The sequence below is a fragment of the Triticum dicoccoides genome, chromosome 1B, assembly GCF_002162155.2.
Source record: "Triticum dicoccoides isolate Atlit2015 ecotype Zavitan chromosome 1B, WEW_v2.0, whole genome shotgun sequence".
NCBI classification, from domain to species: Eukaryota; Viridiplantae; Streptophyta; class Magnoliopsida; order Poales; family Poaceae; genus Triticum; species Triticum dicoccoides.
The window spans coordinates 628970818-628990798 of record NC_041381.1 but is presented as its reverse complement, the minus strand read 5'-3'; the positions used below and the strand labels follow the sequence as shown (position 1 = coordinate 628990798).

General features: G+C 45.1%; 2 protein-coding genes across 2 annotated transcripts; both read left to right on the top strand.

Annotated features, from left to right (window-relative positions):
• Positions 1 to 8931: 8931 nt before the first annotated feature.
• On the top strand, positions 8932 to 15281 carry LOC119349219 (probable phosphoribosylformylglycinamidine synthase, chloroplastic/mitochondrial). Its single transcript, XM_037617251.1, has 4 exons — positions 8932 to 9048; positions 9978 to 10072; positions 10157 to 14361; positions 14812 to 15281. Exons 2-3 carry the CDS (start codon positions 10007 to 10009, stop codon positions 14354 to 14356), a joined length of 4266 nt encoding a protein of 1421 aa, XP_037473148.1. The 5' UTR covers positions 8932 to 9048; positions 9978 to 10006; the 3' UTR covers positions 14357 to 14361; positions 14812 to 15281.
• Positions 15282 to 17625: 2344 nt separating this feature from the next.
• Positions 17626 to 18291, top strand: LOC119349221 (histone H3.2). Its single transcript, XM_037617255.1, has one exon. The coding sequence runs from the start codon at positions 17699 to 17701 to the stop codon at positions 18107 to 18109; it is 411 nt and encodes a 136-aa protein (XP_037473152.1). The 5' UTR covers positions 17626 to 17698; the 3' UTR covers positions 18110 to 18291.
• The last annotated feature ends 1690 nt before the right edge of the window (positions 18292 to 19981 follow it).

Here is a 19981-nt window from a genome sequence, read left to right as displayed (position 1 = left end):
TGAAGAGTCTTGAGCTTTTGAGCTTGAGCCAATCCTTTCTCCTTGATATTTTGAGGGATCCACTTTCATCATCCATGCCATGCCATTCATTGAGCTTTCCTGAAATAATAGTCTTGGAATAGCATTAGCTCAATGAGCTATATGTTGTTATGAATTACCAAAACCACCTAGGGATAGTTGCACTTTCAATCTCCCCCTTTTTGGTAATTGATGACAACATATAGATCAAAGCTTCGACAAATGATAATAAGATTGAAAAACATCGTCGCTTTGAGAAGTATGTGATAAGAAAGAGCTCCCCCTAAATTTGTGCATAGTTTAAAATTTGCTTTGGACTACAAATGCACAAGGAATTATGCTCATGGGTTACTCTCCATGTCACATACATCTTGGTGGAGCGCTCAAAATAATAAAGATTGAATACATGCACTCATCACCAAGCAAAGTGAATGATCATATAAGGATAAGTAAGATAATATCATCAAACAGGCATAAGTGTAGCTTATGATCAAACACATGATCATCAATGTCTCACAGGTAATAGCATAGTATCTCAAGCAATCAAAAGCAAACAAAGTTTAACCACCAAAGCAAGAGAGAATAAAAGCGACTCTCTCTCTCTCTCTCTCTCTCTCTCTCTCTCGAAGCCTATGATCTATACATTTTTCTCCCCCTTTGGCAACAAGTTACCAAAAAGTTCATAGAAAATGCATAGTGCTAGACCGTCTCTCAGGCTTGGTCTTCAGGTGGTGGTGTAGAGATGGCTCCTTGGACGAAGGCTTCAGTTGATGTGGATGGAGCTGGAGGAGTTGGTGCTGGAGCTGGTTGCCCTGGAGCTGTAGGAGCTGTAGCTGCTGCAGATGATGTGGCTCTAGTGTCTGTCACAGGCACTGCAGCTGACCTCTGAGCTCTAGGCACTCTGACAAATGCATTAGTGGTTGTCTTGCCCTTCCTCTCCTACATGTCATCCTGAAGCTGCTCCACAACTGACTGAATCTCAGTTACTTTGACATCAAGATCATAGAATTTCTGTTCCATGATTCTTTCCAGGCTCTCCTGGTTTTGAGTTAGGGTGGCCAACCCCTTCTCAATCCGCAAAGTTGATGCTATCAAGTAACCAAGCTGCTCCTGCTTGTTCTTCAGAAAGTACTCAGATGCCTCTGCTTGAGTTGGCATCTTGGCAGCCTTCTCTCTCTTTGCTTTCTCCTTCTTCTCTTGAGCTTGTACTGATGATGGTTCATTCTCATTCATTACAACTTGATTATCCTCAAAGTCTGTATAGAGAGCAAAGTGTTCCTTATCCAACATATATTTTCCTGTGCCCATCTTTGAGTTAATCAACTCCTGAATTTGTGGGGCATATCCACAACTTCTCTTTTGGTCTGCTGTAGTCCTCTTGATAGTTTCAACTATGAGGCTCATGACCTTGAATTTCTGTGGCACATAAAAAATGTGAAGCAAATTAATTGCATGCCCTCTGATCATGTTGTGGTCACCTGATTTGGGCAACAGAGTGTGCCTTAGGATCCAGTTGATCGTAGGCAGCCCTGACAGAAGAAAATGAACTGATCCAAACTTGAAAGTCTCAAGTGCATCATCAGGGATCTCCTTGTACATCTGTGACATTGAGTTATGATCCATTTTCTTCTTGGCATAAATGTCCAAGTCATTTTCACTCTCCTTGGGGGCATTGATCAGACTTGCCCATTCCTCTATGGTTGATTGGTATCTCGTTCCTTCAGACATCCAAACTATCCTGCCATATGGATAGAAATGTGTTGTGGAGTAGAATTTCATAATGAACTCGTCATTCCAGTTGGTGAGCTTCTGCCCAACAAAATCTGCAACTCCACAAGCAACAAAACTGTCTTGTACTCCAGGATAGTGTTCCTCATTTTCCTTCATGTAGGTCCAGTCGACCCACCTCATATCACACACTATGGGCTTCTTGTCTAACAAGATTGTCTCATAGAAGTCCTACTGTCCCTTTGTATGGAACCTGTAATTAACAGTAGTCCTTCTCCTAGTGGCATATGGATCTGTCATTCTCCACAGCCTCAACCCTGAGTCTCTCCTGGTCTTCATGTTCTCAGCCACAGGATGAGCATCATTGTGGTCTGGAATCTTGGGTTTGAGCTTCCTTAAGATCTACCCTTCTTCATCTTCCTCAGCAGCAACATCAGGCGTTGGGGCCTTGTTCTTCTCAGCTGCTGGTATACTCCTGGTATTCCTCTTTGGTATAGTCTTGGGCTTGGGGGCAGCTTTGGGTGCTTCTTTGGGCTTTGATGTTGCAGCCCCTGACTTTATAGCATCACCCATCAGCTTTTGTGCCTTGGGTGCTGGTGCAGCAACCTCTTCTTCCTCTTCCATCATGGAAGGTTGACCAACAACTCTGGCCATGGTCTTTTTGACCCTTTCTTTCATTTTATTTCCTTCAGCAGCAGCAGGCTCTTTGGGAACAGGCTTTTCAGACACTTGTGTTGATCCTCTGACCTTTAGCATAGGTGTCCTCTTGGCAGGAACCTTCCTATTAAGTCCAGGCTTTGTGGTCTTTGCTGAGCCATACTCCTTTTTGAGCACTACCTTCTTGGAAGTAGCCTCATCTTCTTCTGCCATATAATCCTCATCCTCAGATTTTGAGGTTCTCTTCTTCCTTGTCCTTGTGGCAGCCTTGGGCAAATTGCTGGGAGTGCTTCTGCTCCCCTCATCTGAGCTGATAGAGGGACTAGTGCCCTCACTCATGTGAATCTGCTCTTCTGACTTGTTCTGGCTGTCACTTTGGTCTGACATGCTGCACACACTGACTGCTGACCCTGTGAATAGTTATAGATGAGATAGAATGGATGAGCATCACAAAATGCAGAGATTTTTGCAAAAGAATGATTCAAAAACTCAGTTTTAGTTTTCCACAGAAAGCATTTCGGATCAACCGATTTTCAAACTCGGTGATACCGAAGCAGTTTTGGAACCTAAACTAGTGAACTCGGTAGGACCGAGTCACAGTTCGGTGGCACCGAGACTGCTAGGGTTTCACAAAGTTTTAAAATTAGTCACACCGATTAGCAACTCTCGGTCAGACAGAGAGTTACTAGTGCATTGGCGTTAGCCAAATCGGTGGGACTGAGTTTTTCAACTCGGTGGGTCCGAGATGGTTTCGGCAGAAACCTAACCCTAAATTTTTAAATCACATCTATTCTAAGGATTGTTTTGACTGGATAGAAGTGTTTCAATCGTGGCAAGAATCATAATGAACACAATGTGCTAGGAATCAGACGAGGATAGCACTGTGATCGAGTCCATACCCTAGCTTGGCGATGAACTCTCTACGGCGGCAACGGCGGGGGTGAATTCCGTTGACGGCGGTGGAGACCAGCGACAGGAGGCGGCTGGCGACGAGGAGACGATCCGTAGACCTAGTAGGCAGAGCGAGCTATGCACGGACGAGGAGTTTCGGAGAAAGTTTTCCAAAATTTGCCCGTGTGAATATATAGCCCGACCCTGTCGGTGTGACCGAGTGGAACAACTCGGTGGCACCGAGATGCATAACTGTATATAGTTACAGCAACTCGATGTGACCGAAAAGTTCAAATCGGTTGCACCGAGATTGAAAACCTAGATCGACTTAGTGATCTCGGTATGACCGAAATGGAGGAATCGGTCAGACCGAAAATCACAAAGAAGTTTTGGAAGTTTAAGTCTATGACGAATTGGGGACTCCGAGTGCTCCTCACACAGAGTGGTTCGAATCTGACTTGATCAAATTTTGTGATGTAGCATGAATAGAGTTTGAGACGAGAAAAGCATAGATAGCTAGAGAAGGTTCTTAGGCATTCTTGTCCATCCACTTGGCCAAAGAAAAAGAAGCCAATCAATCAAAACAACAAGTGGATGTCCTCGAATGAGTAAAGTATGCAACCAACATGCTCACACAATAAAATGACAAATGAAATATGTGACAAAGCATGCACAACCAATTCTAGCATCTATCAAACAATTGGCGATGACTAGGTCATCTATATATGAGTATATTGACTTAGGAGTCAAATGAAAACATTTGATCATAGGTCATACTCATCGTTTAAGCTCAAGTGGGGTTACCACTTTTACATAATGCATTGATGTGTTCACACCATTAGAGTTGCTTTGACTCAATTCTTAGAGTTAAGCTCCCTCTAGATGTGAGATCCCCCCTTAGAGGGATGGACTAACCTTGGGTTTTGTCGACGATGACTTCATGTAGGTGTTGAAGATGTGGATGCTCAATGTTGATGTAGATCTTTTGGAGCAATCATTTGGAGTGAGTTGCACTTTCAATACCTACACGGGTTAGTCCCACAAGGAACAAACAAGAATATCCATAGACATAGAGTGATGCACACACAAGATGATGTCCATGAAATCATTAGGTTACCTTGTCCCTTGCCTTACCAACATGAGGGTTTGTGACTCCTTGAACTAGTGCAAGATATGGAAGATGATTGCACTTGTCCTTGCCATAATGATATGAGTGAAAAATGTTGGCGGAGTCACCCTCAAGAACTCTCTAGTTCTTCTTCTTCGGGATCCACAACATCTTGATGGGAATCCTTAGTGTAGTAGTTGTGCTTGATGAAGTAGAACTTGACATAGTCTTGGGAACCCACTTGACCAAGGCCTTAGGTGCTTCTTCAAGTGCATCAATCTCCTCTTGAAGCTTGTCCTTGCCTTTGTTCTTGTGGTCTTGTGGTGGAAGATCATCTTGTGCTTGTGTTCCTTTGAAGGAAGTAGGATCATACTTCTCTTGTTGAGGAACAAACTTCGTCCTGGGGTATTGATCTTCTTCCCACTCAACTCCATTGGCATTGAACTTTCGTTCAAAACCAACACCTTGATTCTTCCGGTGCCTTCCTTGCTTGCGTACAATTTCCTCGAATTGCTTACTCCCGGCAAGGCTCTTGTATACACCTTTCTCTATAATTCCCTTCAATAAGTTATTTTCTTGCTCAAGTGTAACTTGGCTAAGAGAATCATTAGTGGAATCAAGAGAACTACTAGAAGCAGCAATATTGGATTTGGCATTATTATTGTTACTACTAGAGGAAGGATCTTTCTTGTACTTGTTACTAGACTTGACTTGAGGCATGTAAGTAGATAAGAGTAAACGCTTGGCAATGTAAGAAGAACTTTTCTTATGGAGATCATCATTGATTGCTTTTAAGAACTCCTGCTCTTTCTCAAGATTGAGCTTTTCAAAGCGTAACTTCTCATGAGCCCTTAAAAGTTCTCGATGATCTTCGAAGATAGTTTCATGAGCTAACTTAAGAGTGTTTAGTTCTTTAGTTAGACGCTCAATCTTCTCCTTATCATTGTCATTCGTTTCATTTTGATTAGCATGATTAATTGACGTTTCATCATAGTATTCATTACTAGAGTTGTCAATAAGTAAATCATCATCACCTAGCAAGTCATCTTCATCACTATTGAAATCAACATACTCGGGATGTGTTACCTTTGGACCTTTGGCCATGAGGCATCTTCCAATTCCTTCATTTGGTGAGTCAAATATGTCGTAGGAGTTGGTTGACACAAGTGCTAGACCGGCAACACCTTCATCTTGAGTATATTCGGAGTCGGAGTGATAGCTTCTCTCGGAGTGATTGTCGGAGTCGGAGCCGGATACCCATTCACCAACATGAGCTTGATGTCTTCGTTTTGTGTAGCTCTTTGATGAGTTGTCCTTCCTTTCCGAATCCTTGCTTCTCCGTGAGGGTTTTCGTTCATAACGATCATCTCTACTCCTCCTCTCTCTTGGTGGTGATTCTTCTCTTTTGCTTCTTCTTTTTGGAGAATCTTCTCTTCTTTTGTAGGGTGCCGTACACTCATTGGAATAGTGTCCGGGTCTCCCACAATTGTAGCAATTTTGCTCTCGACTAGAAGATCTTTTGTCATTGTAGGACCTTGACTTAGAGCTTCTTTCTTTGCTTCTACTCTTGTAGAATTTGTTGAAGTTCTTCACCATTAAGCTCAATTCTTCATTAAAGGTTTGTTTCTCACTTGATGATGTGGGGGCTTCACATGAGGCTTTGTAAGCACCACTTGACTTTTTGTGAAGTTCCTCCTTATCCTTGAGTGACATCTCATGAGCAACAATTCTTCCAGTGACTTCCGTTGGCTTGAGATCTTTGTAATTTGGCATCATTTGGATCAATATGCACACGGTATCATATTTTCCATCCAATGCTCTTAGGATCTTCTTGATGATGAATCTGCCGGTCATCTCTTCACTTCCTAAGCTGGCAATCTCATTTGTGATAAGAGCAAGCCTAGAGTACATTTCAGCGATACCTTCAGCACCCTTCATTTTGAACTTGTCAAGCTGACTTTGGAGCACACCCAACTTGGATTCCTTGACGGAATCGGTACCTTCATGCATATCAATCAAAGTATCCCAAATTTCCTTTGCATTCTCAAGACGGCTGATTTTGTTGAATTCTTCCGGGCACAATCCATTGAAGAGGATATCACAAGCTTGAGCGTTGTATTGCATCATCTTCAACTCATCCGCGCTAGCTTCACGGTTCGGTTCTCTCCCATCAAAGAATTCACCTTGCAAACCAATACACACAATAGCCCAAACGGCGGGGTTATGTCCGAGAATATGCATTTTCATCTTATGCTTCCAACTAGCAAAATTAGTACCATCAAAGTAAGGACCTCTACGGTGATAATTTCCCTCGGTAGACGCCATACTCTTCTAGGTTGTGAAACCAAGGCTATGATCACCAAAAGCTATGGAAATCAAAGCAAATGCAGACCAAAGCTCTGATACCACTTGTAGGACCTTGAAGTATGTCTAGAGGGGGGTGATTAGACTACTTGACCAATTAAAAACTTAACCTTTTCCCAATTTTAGAGTTTGGCAGATTTTAGCAATCTTTGGACAAGTCAAGCAATCATCACACAATTCAAGCAAGCATGCAAAGAGTATATAGGCAGTGGAAATTAAAGCATGCAACTTGCAAGAAAGTAAATGAAAGGGTTTGGAGGATTCAAACGCAATTGGAGACACATATGTTTTTGGCGTGGTTCCGATAGGTGGTGCTATCGTACATCTACGTTGATGGAGACTTCAACCCACGAAGGGTAACGGTTGCGCGAGTCCACGGAGGGCTCCACCCACGAAGGGTCCACGAAGAAGCAACCTTGTCTATCCCACCATGGCCGTCGCCCACGAAGGACTTGCCTCACTAGCGGTAGATCTTCATGAAGTACACGATCTCCTTGCCCTTACAAACTCCTTGGTTCAACTCCACAATCTTGTCGGAGGCTCCCAAGTGACACCTAGCCAATCTAGGATACACCACTCTCCAAGAAGTAACAAATGGTGCGTTGATGATGAACTCCTTGCTCTTGTGCTTCAAATGATAGTCTCCCCAACACTCAACTTTCTCTCATAGGATTTGGATCTGGTGGAAAGAAGATTTGAGTGGAAAGCAACTTGGGGAAGGCTAGAGATCAAGATTCATATGGTAGGAATGGAATATCTTGGCCTCAACACATGAGTAGGTGGTTCTCTTTCAGGAATGATAAGTTGGAAGTGTAAGTTTGTTCTGATGGCTCTCTCCACGAATGAAGAGGAGGTGGAGGGGTATATATAGCCTCCACACAAAATCTAACCGTTGCACACAATTTACCAAACTCGGTGGGACCGATTCAACAGACTCGATCAGACCGATTTAGTAAACCTGGTGACCGTTAGGGTTTTCGGTGGGACTGACATGCAACTCGGTAGGACCGATATGATTAGGGTTTGGGCATAACGTAATCTTGGTGAGACCGATTACACAAACTCGGTGAGACCGAATTTGGTAATTAGCTAACCAGAGAGTTGGCCAGGTAAACTCAGTGGGACCGATTCGCTCTTTCGTTGAGACCGAAAAGTTACGAAGGGGAAACAGAGAGTTTACTTTGTAATCTCGGTGGGACCAATCGCTCACTTCGGTTAGACCGAAACGTTACGAAGGGAAACAGAGAGATTACAATCCCATCTCGGTGAGACCGAGATCCCTATCGGTGAGACCGATTTGCCTAGGGTTTGTGGCAGTGGCTATGACAATTGAACTCGGTGGCGCCGGATAGAAAGAATCGGTAGGGCCGAGTTTGACTTTAGGTTTAGGTCATATGTAGATGTGAGAAAGTAGTGGAGGGTTTTGGAGCATATCACTAAGCACATGAAGCAAGAGGCTCATTAAGCAACACCTCATCCCTCCTTGATAGTATTGGCTTTTCGTATAGACTCAATGTGATCTTGGATCACTAAAATGTAAAATGAAGAGTCTTGAGCTTTTGAGCTTGAGTCAGTCCTTTACCTTGATATTTTGAGGGATCCACTTTCATCATCCATGCCATGCCATTCATTGAGCTTTCATGAAATAATAGTCTTGGAATAGCATTAGCTCAATGAGCTATATATTATTATGAATTACCAAAACCACCTAGGGATAGTTGCACTTTCAATAGTTCAAGAGGGGATTTTCTCCTCATTTATCCTCTGGACTCCTCTTGAAACTTATAGGGTCTCTTATGTCCAGAAAAAAAAAATTCATAGTGTTTGGACTCCGTTTGGTACCGATTTTCTGGAAAAAAAACCCAGTAAAGTAAAAAATAAATAGAAACAGCCATTGAACAGTTGGTTAATAGGTTAGTCCAGAAAATAATATAAAAATGCCTGTAAAGTGTCTAAGATTGATAATGCCTATGAAGCTTTGGCGCGTGGGCGCCATGGAGCTTTCGTGTCTGATATAAGAGTGTTTTGCAGGTGTTTTGGGCTGCAAAACGAGACGACCAACCAAGCACGGCCGTTGGGACACGGGAAGCCCAGTTCAAGCCCATTCGTAAACCCTAAACAGCCAACGCACTCAATTCGCTCGGGCAAGCCCTAAAAAGAGAAAAGAAAAAACGTTCGGGCAGCTAACTGGACAGAGTATTCGCGGGCGACCGCACGAGCGCGCCGCCGCCGCCGCCGCGAGTCTTCTCTGCCGCCGCCCCTCGTCAGCCTTCGCCAGCGAGGTAAATCCTTCCCTTCCGAATCCCTGCTCTTCTCCGATGGTGTCCGGTCCTCCCGCACTCTTGATTGCTTGCTGCCTTGCTGGTGCCGTAATGCGTGCGTGCTGGTCGTGTGCTTGTTGCCGCTTGCGTGCGTGCTTGATGTGTCTGTGTGCGTGTGTACTTGTGTGAGTGCTTGCTGCTGAGCTCTGGCGAGTGCTGTATGCAAGTACCACGAGGATTGAGTAAATTGATGACCATTCAGTCATCGAGGATTGAGTAAATTGACCATCATTCAGTCACCAAGGAGATGGGGACTTGATGAAAAGAGGCATGGATGCAACAAATGGGGTAGTAGTTTGATATCGGCTCACACATTCAATCCATTGTCTTCATAACATCGCATTTTATTAAGTATTTATATATACTCGCCGAATTGTTGTTTCTAGAAATCGCCATATCTGGTGTCCCCGTATCCGCATCGGTGCTTCGTAGAAAAAAACAGTTGAAGTATCTTGCATTTGATAGACCATCTTATGGTTTTATCCCAGTTTGTTCATTTCATATAAGAGAGCTCTCTGTTTCAGTGAACGAACCGTGTGTATGTAATGTAAGTATGTGAATGCTGAAACTACTAAAAATTCATGAAAATTTGGGTGAAATAAGCTAATTTTTTGTGGGTGCATAATCTAAGGGGTTTCATGTCAACTCTGTGTTTTCATTCAACGTGATCTGCAATCTGGAACAATGAGCAAACACATTGACCTTTGTCTTGAAGTGTGTCTGTGTGTGCATTTATCTTTTTGCTTACATCGTAAAAATATAATGAAATAAATTCCTGGATTCAACATTTGCTAATGACACGAACCGATTTTGTAGTTTTTTATATTATAGATTAAACTTCAGTTATGCTCAGTGGTTCAGTGCCTGATTTCCTATTCTGTGGTTCACAGGTTCTTGGAGTATCTTAGGTTTTGTGAATATGGCATCTCATGCTGAAATGGCAGCAAGCAATATGCTACGTCTTCCAGGCTTTCCTAGTAATATGGTATGCACCTAGTTGAACTATCAACTAAATATGCTTCTCTTTTCGGCATGTAACCATTATCATGCGCTTCTCTTTTTGTACCAGGGAAAACAAAGGAGTAGTTTTATATCCACAAGACACCCACCTTCGAGAAGGTCACGAGTGGTTCGACATTGCCTGAACCTACGTCATCTTTGCCGTTTACCTAATCAAAGGGCTATTGTTCCAAATATCCGACCAATGCCTGCTCTCACTGCTGCAGTATCCAGCGGAGTTAATAGTCCATTGATAGAGGCATCTGGTGATGACATGGGTTTAGTTTCAAGGATTATTCACTTTTATCGCAAACCATTTCTTCAAGAGAGTGAGGCCAAGGAGTTACTCAGGAAAGTGCAGGCAAAGGTTTCTTCTAATATTATTGATATAAAGACTGAGCAATGCTTCAATGTTGAGTTGGAGGATGCACTAGGTTCTACGAAGCTCGCAACACTTCAGTGGCTCCTAGCAGAAACTTATGAACCTGACAACTTACAAATAGGGAGCTTTCTGGAGGAGGAAGTTTCTAGGAGCCCTTACTGCTTCCTTGTTGAGGTTGGTCCCCGGATGACATTTTCGACAGCTTTCTCAACCAATGCTGTCTCGATTTGTAAAGCTCTATCATTAATGGAAGTAACTCGCCTGGAGAGGTCTAGAAGATATCTTTTGTGCCTTCAGCCTGGTAGTGACCCACTTGATGAAAGCCAACTCAACAGCTTTGCTGCTTTGATTCATGACAGGATGACAGAGTGTGTTTATCCTAGCAAGCTCACATCATTTCGGTCAGATGTAGTTCCAGAACCTGTCAGTGTTATACCAGTCATGGAAAAGGGAAGGGAAGCACTGGAGGAAATAAATCTTAAAATGGGTCTTGCTTTTGATGAACAAGATATCAAATACTACACTCACCTATTCAGAGATGACATCAAGCGCAATCCAACTACAGTGGAACTTTTTGACATAGCGCAATCAAACAGTGAGCACAGCAGACATTGGTTTTTTAATGGAAAGCTTGAGATAGATGGAGAGACCATGCCAAGTACTTTGTTTCAGTTAGTAAAGAGTCCCTTGAAGGCTAACCCTAATAATTCTATTATTGGGTTCAAGGATAACTCGAGTGCAATAAAAGGGACTCTTGTAAATCACCTACGCCCAGCACTACCAGGTTCCACTTCACCGCTATCCCTGATGATGCGTGAACTAGGCATTCTGTTCACAGCAGAAACCCATAATTTTCCATGTGCTGTGGCACCCTACCCAGGAGCTGAAACAGGTGCAGGTGGCCGCATAAGGGACACACATGCCACTGGAAAGGGCTCATTTGTTGTTGCTTCAACTGCTGGTTATTGTGTTGGAAACCTTCAAATTGAAGAATCATATGCACCTTGGGAGGATTCATCTTTTTCATACCCATCAAACTTAGCTTCTCCATTGCAGATTCTTATTGATGCTAGCGATGGTGCTTCTGACTATGGGAACAAGTTTGGCGAGCCTTTAATTCAGGGATTTACAAGAAATTTTGGTTCTAGGTTGCCAAACGGGGAGCGCCGTGAATGGCTGAAGCCTATAATGTTCAGTGGGGCAATTGGGCAGATTGACCATGCACACATATCGAAAGGGGATCCAGAAATTGGCATGCTAGTTGTGAAGATTGGTGGTCCAGCATACAGAATTGGTATGGGTGGTGGTGCTGCATCAAGTATGGTTAGTGGACAGAATGATGCAGAGCTCGATTTTAACGCAGTGCAGCGGGGAGATGCTGAGATGGCACAGAAATTATATCGCGTGATCAGGGCATGTGTGGAAATGGGAGAGAAGAATCCAATCATCAGCATTCATGATCAGGGAGCTGGAGGAAACTGTAATGTTGTGAAAGAAATAATCTATCCTAAGGGTGCTGAAATTGATATCCGCTCAATTGTTGTTGGTGATCACACATTGTCTGTGTTGGAGATCTGGGGTGCTGAATACCAGGAACAAGATGCATTATTGGTGAAGCCTGAGAGCAGAAACCTGTTGCAGTCACTTTGTGACAGAGAGAGAGTTTCAATGGCTGTCCTTGGTGAAATTGATGGTAGTGGAAAGATTGTTTTAATTGACAGTGCTGCTGTGGAGCATGCAATGTTGAGTGGCCTTCCTCCTCCACCGCCTGCTGTTGATCTTGAGCTTGAAAAGGTTTTAGGAGATATGCCTCAGAAGACCTTTGATTTCAAGCGAGTTCCTCGATCGAGTGAGCCCTTAGACATAGCACCCGAGATTACACTGATGGATGTTCTTAAGCGAGTATTGAAGCTTCCCTCAGTATGTTCAAAGCGTTTCTTGACCACTAAGGTTGACAGATGTGTGACAGGTCTTGTGGCACAACAGCAGACGGTTGGCCCTCTGCAACTTCCACTTGCTGATGTTGCTGTGGTTGCACAGACATACACAGATCTGACTGGTGGTGCTTGTGCCATTGGAGAACAACCAATAAAGGGTTTACTTAATCCTGAGGCTATGGCAAGGCTTGCTGTTGGGGAGGCATTGACCAATCTGGTTTGGGCTAAAGTTACATCTCTTGCTGACGTCAAAGCAAGTGGTAATTGGATGTACGCTGCAAAGATTGATGGAGAGGGAGCGGATATGTATGATGCTGCTGTCGCAATGGCTGACTGCATGATTCAACTTGGTATTGCAATTGATGGAGGAAAGGATAGTCTTTCTATGGCAGCTCAATGTGATGGCGAGCTAGTCAAAGCTCCAGGAAATCTTGTTATCAGTGCTTATGTGACATGTCCTGATATAACCTTAACGGTTACTCCAGATCTAAAGCTTGTGAAGGACGGGGTTCTGTTGCATGTTGACCTGGCTAAAGGAAAGCGGCGACTTGGTTGTTCTGCTCTCGCACATGCGTTTGATCAAATTGGAAATGACTGCCCAGACATAGAAGATGTCCCTTGCTTGAAAAAGGCCTTTGAGGTTGTTCAAGAATTGCTCAGCGAACGTCTGATTTCTGCTGGTCATGACATTAGCGATGGTGGGCTTATTGTCACCATTCTTGAGATGGCATTTGCTGGCAACTGTGGTGTTAACCTCAACATAGACTTAAAAGATAATGACCTTCTTCAAACACTTTTTGCGGAGGAGCTTGGTCTTGTAATTGAAGTGCATTTGGATGACCTTGATGTAGTGAAGCAAAAATTTCATGCGGCAGGGGTTTCTGCTAATGTGATAGGAGAAGTAACAGCAGCACCAGAAATAGAGTTGCTTGTTGATGGTGAGGTTTGTTTGAAAGAAAGAACTTCAGACCTCAGAGATTTGTGGGAGGAAACAAGCTTTCAGCTTGAGGAGCTACAGCGGCTGAAATCTTGTGTCAAGCTTGAGAAAGAAGGCCTAAAAAGCCGAACATCGCCCTCATGGCATTTGTCTTTTACGCCCAAATTCACAGACAAGAAACTACTGTCTGCATCCTCGAAACCGAAGGTTGCCATCATTCGGGAAGAAGGGAGCAACAGTGATAGGGAAATGTCTGCTGCATTCCATGCTGCTGGTTTTGAACCGTGGGACATCACAATGTCGGATCTCTTGAACCAAAAGACTTCTCTAACGGAATTCCGTGGGCTTGCATTTGTTGGTGGATTTAGCTATGCAGATGTTCTTGACTCAGCAAAAGGTTGGGCTGCATCTATCAGGTTCAACCAGCCCCTCATTCAGCAGTTCCAGGAGTTCTACAATAGGCCAGACACATTCAGCCTTGGGGTGTGCAATGGGTGTCAGCTCATGGCTCTTCTTGGTTGGGTACCAGGACCCGAAATTGGAGGCTCGCTTGGTGCAGGTGGAGACATGTCCCAGCCAAGGTTCACTCACAATGAATCTGGCCGTTTTGAATGTCGGTTTATCAGTGTGGCCATAGGGGATTCTCCTTCTATAATGTTCAGAGGTATGGAAGGCTCTACTTTGGGCATTTGGAGTGCTCATGGTGAAGGGAGAGCCTTCTTCCCAGATGAAAATGTCTTATCTGATGTTGTCAATTCAAATCTGGCCCCTCTGAGGTACTGCGATGATGCTAATAACGTTACAGAGGTTTATCCTTTCAACCCTAATGGCTCTCCGCTTGGTATTGCGGCCCTTTGCTCCCCCAATGGAAGGCACCTTGCTCTGATGCCACACCCGGAGCGTTCCTTTATGATGTGGCAATACCCATGGTATCCCAAGGAGTGGCAGGTTGAGAAGGGTGGTCCCAGTCCTTGGTTGCGCATGTTCCAGAATGCAAGAGAATGGTGTTCATAGAGAAGGTAAATCAGACTCCTGAAATATATTCACCTCTTTTTTGGCTCCCTGTAGTTTTTTATTCTTACTTTTGGTTCCCTATAGTTAAGATCTCTGGCTAGCCCGATAACTAGACACAGTTTGTTGCTCTCGTCTACATCTGAACCGCTCATTCTGTAAACGGCATTCTTGTTGTTTTATGTTTCTGGTAACTCTCCTCTTAGCTTGATCTTTATTGTAGTACTGTGTTAGCTTGAACACCGCTTTGTGCTTGAATTTTGTTATTTAATGCATTGATAATTATTGGGCATCCAGGGTCTCTCATGTTCCAGCTCAGTGCTTCACTGCAATAGAAAGAATAAAGAAATAGAGCTAGCGATTGTATTTTGTTGTTCTATTCAGTATTCACATGAGGTCTCGTACAATACTGCCATGAAATAACTATTTGCTTACCGTTCCTTTCCTGGAACTTACAGGGACCAAATTGGTAGCTCGTATGTGTGCTTAGAGCTTGGGCATTCTGCTGTAGAACTGAACATGATGTGGCCATGGATCAACTCAATACCATGTCTGAAATGTTCGGGTTGGAAGAACGAAAGTGACAGACAGCAGCTCTCAGTTCTTGAATATTTCTGCTACTTATTCTCAATGGACAGTGCCTGTATAGGTGCTGCGTGCGAGCATAGTTATGTTTCACTAGCTGAATTGAGCTATATGATTCTTCTGCAATTATTCACCTATATCCAGTGATACTATGCTCTAGCTGTCCGGCAACATAAAATGTATCCTGTCAGCTTTCTTTCTGCCAAGCATATATTTTCAGTTTAGCATAACCTCAAGTGGGTAATAACACTTAGACAGGGTGGACAAAAGCTAGAACTCCTGGATTCATGGAATTGAGGAAGGTCTTAAACAAGCCACAATATGGTTAGTAGTTCCAGTCTCATAGCATTTGATTTTGTGAGCACATTGTTGATGATTTGAAATCTAGCGAGCGCACACGAGTGGTTACAAGCTTCAAACGAACATAATCAAGCAGGGTTTTGTGCCTCGTTAAGTTTACCAAGTTTAGTGGTCACGAGCTTAATGAGCCAAACGGCTCGTTAATTCACCTGGTGAGTAAGAATGTTTCTTGAAATGGAAGAAAACAATTGAACATGAAGAATTTGAGTATATGGCCCTGTTTGGTTGGGATTTTTTCATGGCTTCCGCTGCTGACAAGCCAACCGAATAGACAGATTCCCAAACATGCTTGCCATGAATACATCGAAAATAACTCCAAGTAGTGACTTAGAGCAACTCCAACGGGATCCATTTTGTCCGCCAACGTCTGTTTGGGTCGTCGCGGACAAAAACGCCGGCCCAACGCGCCGATCCAAATTCAAAACGTGTTGTCGCGGACATGAAGCAGACGTGTTGCGCATCCCCTCAGTGCCCACCGCAACCCCACGTGCAAGTCGACCAAGTACCACACGCGGTCGTAGTTAACGCGGCCACCTACCGTGGACCCACGCGTCAACGGCTGAACGCCCTTTTTTAATCCATGCGGGTCGGCGACAACCCTAGCCAACTACCATGGGCTTTTTCGGCGAGCACAAGGGGCAAGCAGACGGCTGCGCGCTTCCTCCTCTCGCGCCCTTCCCTTGCCGCTGTCAGGCAGCGGCTGCACATCCCGATGCATCAAGTATGGTGGCACCACCAGTACATGCAGCCACTGTCCTAGCCCGATGTGATGCTACCACGCGACAGGTGCTGGCAGTGTTGCGGTCCCAGCGCACACATCGAGGAGGTGCGTAGGAGCTGCTCACGCCGGAGCAGCGTGCTATATCTGCGTATGCGGCAGACTCTCCCAACTGGGAGATGTGGTTTACTCTCAAACACGAGGAGCAACGTTGCCTCGACGTCCAAGAGCACCACATGCACGCTCCGTCGCCCCTTGTCGTCAAAGCCGGAGGAGGTTGAGGAGGAGGCTGCCTAGCAGGCCACGCTGGCGGCGGCCATGCAGACATCCATCGAGGAGGAGCGATGCAAGGCAGAGGCGGATTAGCAAGCGCGGCAGGCAGAGGCCCTCGCCCTCTCTGCTGCTGGCGACTGCATCGTGCTGCCTTCACCATTGAGGCCCGCCCCCAACGCCCCAGGCCGAGCCGCCGCCGACCGAGCGCTGTGTCTGGACCGGCCAAGTGCGTGAGTTGGTCCGCGTGCCCCCCGTCTGGGTCTGCGCGACGCTGGCATAGGAGGCCGCCTACCTCGAGCAATGGAGGTTGCACCGCTGGCGGACGAGCGCGTCATGCAGATGGAGCGCGAGACGGAGGAGGAGTGGCCCGAGCGGGAGGAGCAGGAGCGCCTAGCCGCAGCCCAGCCGACGTAGCATGACGCGTGGCCCGGGAGTGGGAGGCAGCATTCCCAGTTGACCTCACCGGTCTCGGCTCGGTCGATGAGGATGCCTAGGGCAATGTGCAAGGCGGGGCGACGCGACACAGACTTTTTAAAAAGTTTATTTAATGTTTTTCTTGTCAATGCGAACTTTGGCTGGCTGTTGACCTGTGTTTTTAATGTTTAATTATGTGCATTTTTTAATTATTTTTAGCCCGCATTTACAGCTCGTGGGTCGGACCACCGTTTGATGCAAGCACTGACCCAAATAAAAAAAACACACGGGTGTCCGCTTGGGCAACCCAAACAGACAAAACCCGCATCCGTTTGGGTCGATTCGTTGGAGTTGCTCTTACAGAAACATCAGTAGTTTGGAGGGTGTGCTATAGCAGTCAAACTGAAAAGAAGTTCGTTTCTAAAAATGGTCATTTACATGTAAATCAGTTTACATATCAGTGTTTATGATGAATTAGCACATAAACAATTTATCAGGGGCTAATAATTCATCATATACTAATAGTAAAACAACTGTTTATACAGCAATCACCGAAACTCTTCCTCTCAAAAAAGAATCACTAGTTTCGTCAATTCTCGTTTGGGCAGAGGTTTTCGTTTGGAATCTAAAAAAAAAAAGAGGTTTTCGTTTTGGACGCTGGCGGCAAAGGCCTCGGAGTCCATTTTCGTTTTATCTGCCTCTCCACGATCCGGCTGACTCGTCTCCAACCAATCAGAGCGCGCGATCCCACCTCCCACGGATCACTCCCTCGAAACCAGATCCAGCCGTCCAGGCACCCCACATCCAACGGTCCACGCCCCACCATCCCTCCCGAAAAACCAACACCCACGCGCGGCTCCCCGCTCCAACCCCCCGCCCGCTCGGCGCTCGCCTCCTATTTAACACCGCCCACTCCCCTCCTCCTTCCTCACTCCAATTCCCCAAACCTCCCAGCGCTCCTCCCTCCTCAACCTCCCCGGCGCATCTCCGAATACATGGCCCGCACCAAGCAGACGGCGAGGAAGTCCACCGGCGGCAAGGCGCCGAGGAAGCAGCTGGCTACCAAGGCCGCCCGCAAGTCCGCCCCGGCCACCGGCGGCGTCAAGAAGCCCCACCGCTTCCGCCCCGGCACCGTCGCGCTCCGCGAGATCCGCAAGTACCAGAAGAGTACCGAGCTGCTCATCCGTAAGCTCCCCTTCCAGCGCCTGGTGAGGGAGATCGCCCAGGACTTCAAGACCGACCTCCGCTTCCAGTCCTCCGCCGTCTCCGCGCTGCAGGAGGCCGCCGAGGCCTACCTGGTGGGGCTCTTCGAGGACACCAACCTGTGCGCCATCCACGCCAAGCGCGTCACCATCATGCCCAAGGACATCCAGCTCGCACGCCGCATCCGTGGCGAGAGGGCCTAAGCTGCTCTGTGCGCGTCGTCGTCTTAGCCAGATGTGTTCAGCGCTGAAAGTGTTTGTTCGTGCCATGGTGGATGTAGTGTGCCTGATCTGATGTCACCATCTTGCTGTCATCAGTAATTTAGATGAAAATGTTGGCTATCTGTTCTAAGATCTGTGCCTTTTGATGCCTGTTTTCGATTGCATGTGAGCCTGTCAGTGATTGTGAGTCGCAAATCGTGCATTCTATTATCCCAACTCGTGAAATTTTCTGCCGGTTTGTGCTACTGTGCAAACGGCGCCTCTGGCTGTATTAAATTTCGTAATCTCTACGTAGTAATTTTGTTGACTGCCTCGTAGTAATTTTCGAGCCTGAACGAACAGCCGTGGCTCGTTCGGTTCTGTGTGTCCGTCTGTTTTATGTTGTTTTGCTGTTTTGACTGTTTCAATCTCTCACCTGTACCATGATGCTAACAATTCGTAAATTAGGATATAAGACAGTAGATGTTTCTATTTTGACTGCTCATACTGTACATACCGTCGTTAATACAACGGTATCAAATTCGATGTCGCATGCCATGATCCATCTGATGGATTTCTTGTACCTCCAAATGACAGTGTCAATGGTGTGGCTGAAGCAGAAGGTGTAACTATAGATGATGCAGCTGAAGCTGCTGCAGATCAGAAAGGTGAACACACGTTCTTCTGTGTTAAAGATCTTTTCAGTAGATTTAATGCTGGAATGATATCCTGTGACGAAAAAGGATTATAGCATGTCTCTTAACTGTCTTTGATCTTCTCCATGATGCTTCCCTGCAGAGCAAAAAGGTTCAACAACCATGAAATCCTAGCTGAGGGCGTGAGGAGACTGCACGTTTTTGCAACAGAAGGTCCTTCTCTGAACTGTAGAACGTGTTTTTGCTTTAAAATGTCTTAAGATCCATTTGCACATAATTCTGCTGGCATCTAGTTTATGGTTTACATAATTAGTGATAGGGATGAGGAAGCTCTAAAGTACTTAAGGGATATCAAATGGTACATAATTAGTGAGCCAAAGGCTTTCAAGTTTGAATTTTACTTTCAAAATACTAATCCATTCTTTAAGAATGAATTGGTTACAAAAACATATCACATGATTGATGAAGATGAACTGGTCCTAGACAAAGGCGTTAGGTAATTATTATTTCAACTAACATGCTCTATTTGTATTATTGTTTTTTCCACTACTTCTATGTTTTCGTGGTTTTCTAGTACCAACTTTATCCTTGGAAGCGCTTGATACAGAAGGTGCTAAAAAAGAAGCCAAAGAAGGGGTCAAAGAACTATATACCTATATCCCTATCACCACGTGGAATTCCTCACCACGCCTCATGCGTGTGCGTGAGAGCTTCTATAATTTCTTCGGGCTCCATGCTTGTGCTAGTGCTTTATAAAGCTCCTTGTATTTTTTTGCCATGGTGGATGTGTTATGCTTCATCTGATATTAGCGCTACTATCTAGTGGTCATCAGCAATTGTTTTGGTCTCATGCAAGTGCTTTCTCATTGCCTGCGTTTTCTTGTATGTATGCGAGTCTATCCTCAAATCCTAACTTGTGAGATTTCTTGCCGCTTTTAGTTTGTATCCTAAATTGCTCTAATTTAGGCACTTCTAAATTATCCCCTAGCCGTGTCGAATTTTGCATTCAGTAGTGTGGTTTGCTACGTCTGAAGTCTGAACCTGAACGAACAACATATTAAAATGTTCTTCAGTTCCTTATGTTTGGCACTGTTTGATCTTCGGTGCACAGGTTCTTGTTTAAAGGATCCCTCCTTGGCTTAATGGTACATCAACCCTTAAGTTCTCTGAACCCTGCTGTTTTCCTGTATCATCTCAAAACTACAAACCTAGTTAGGGG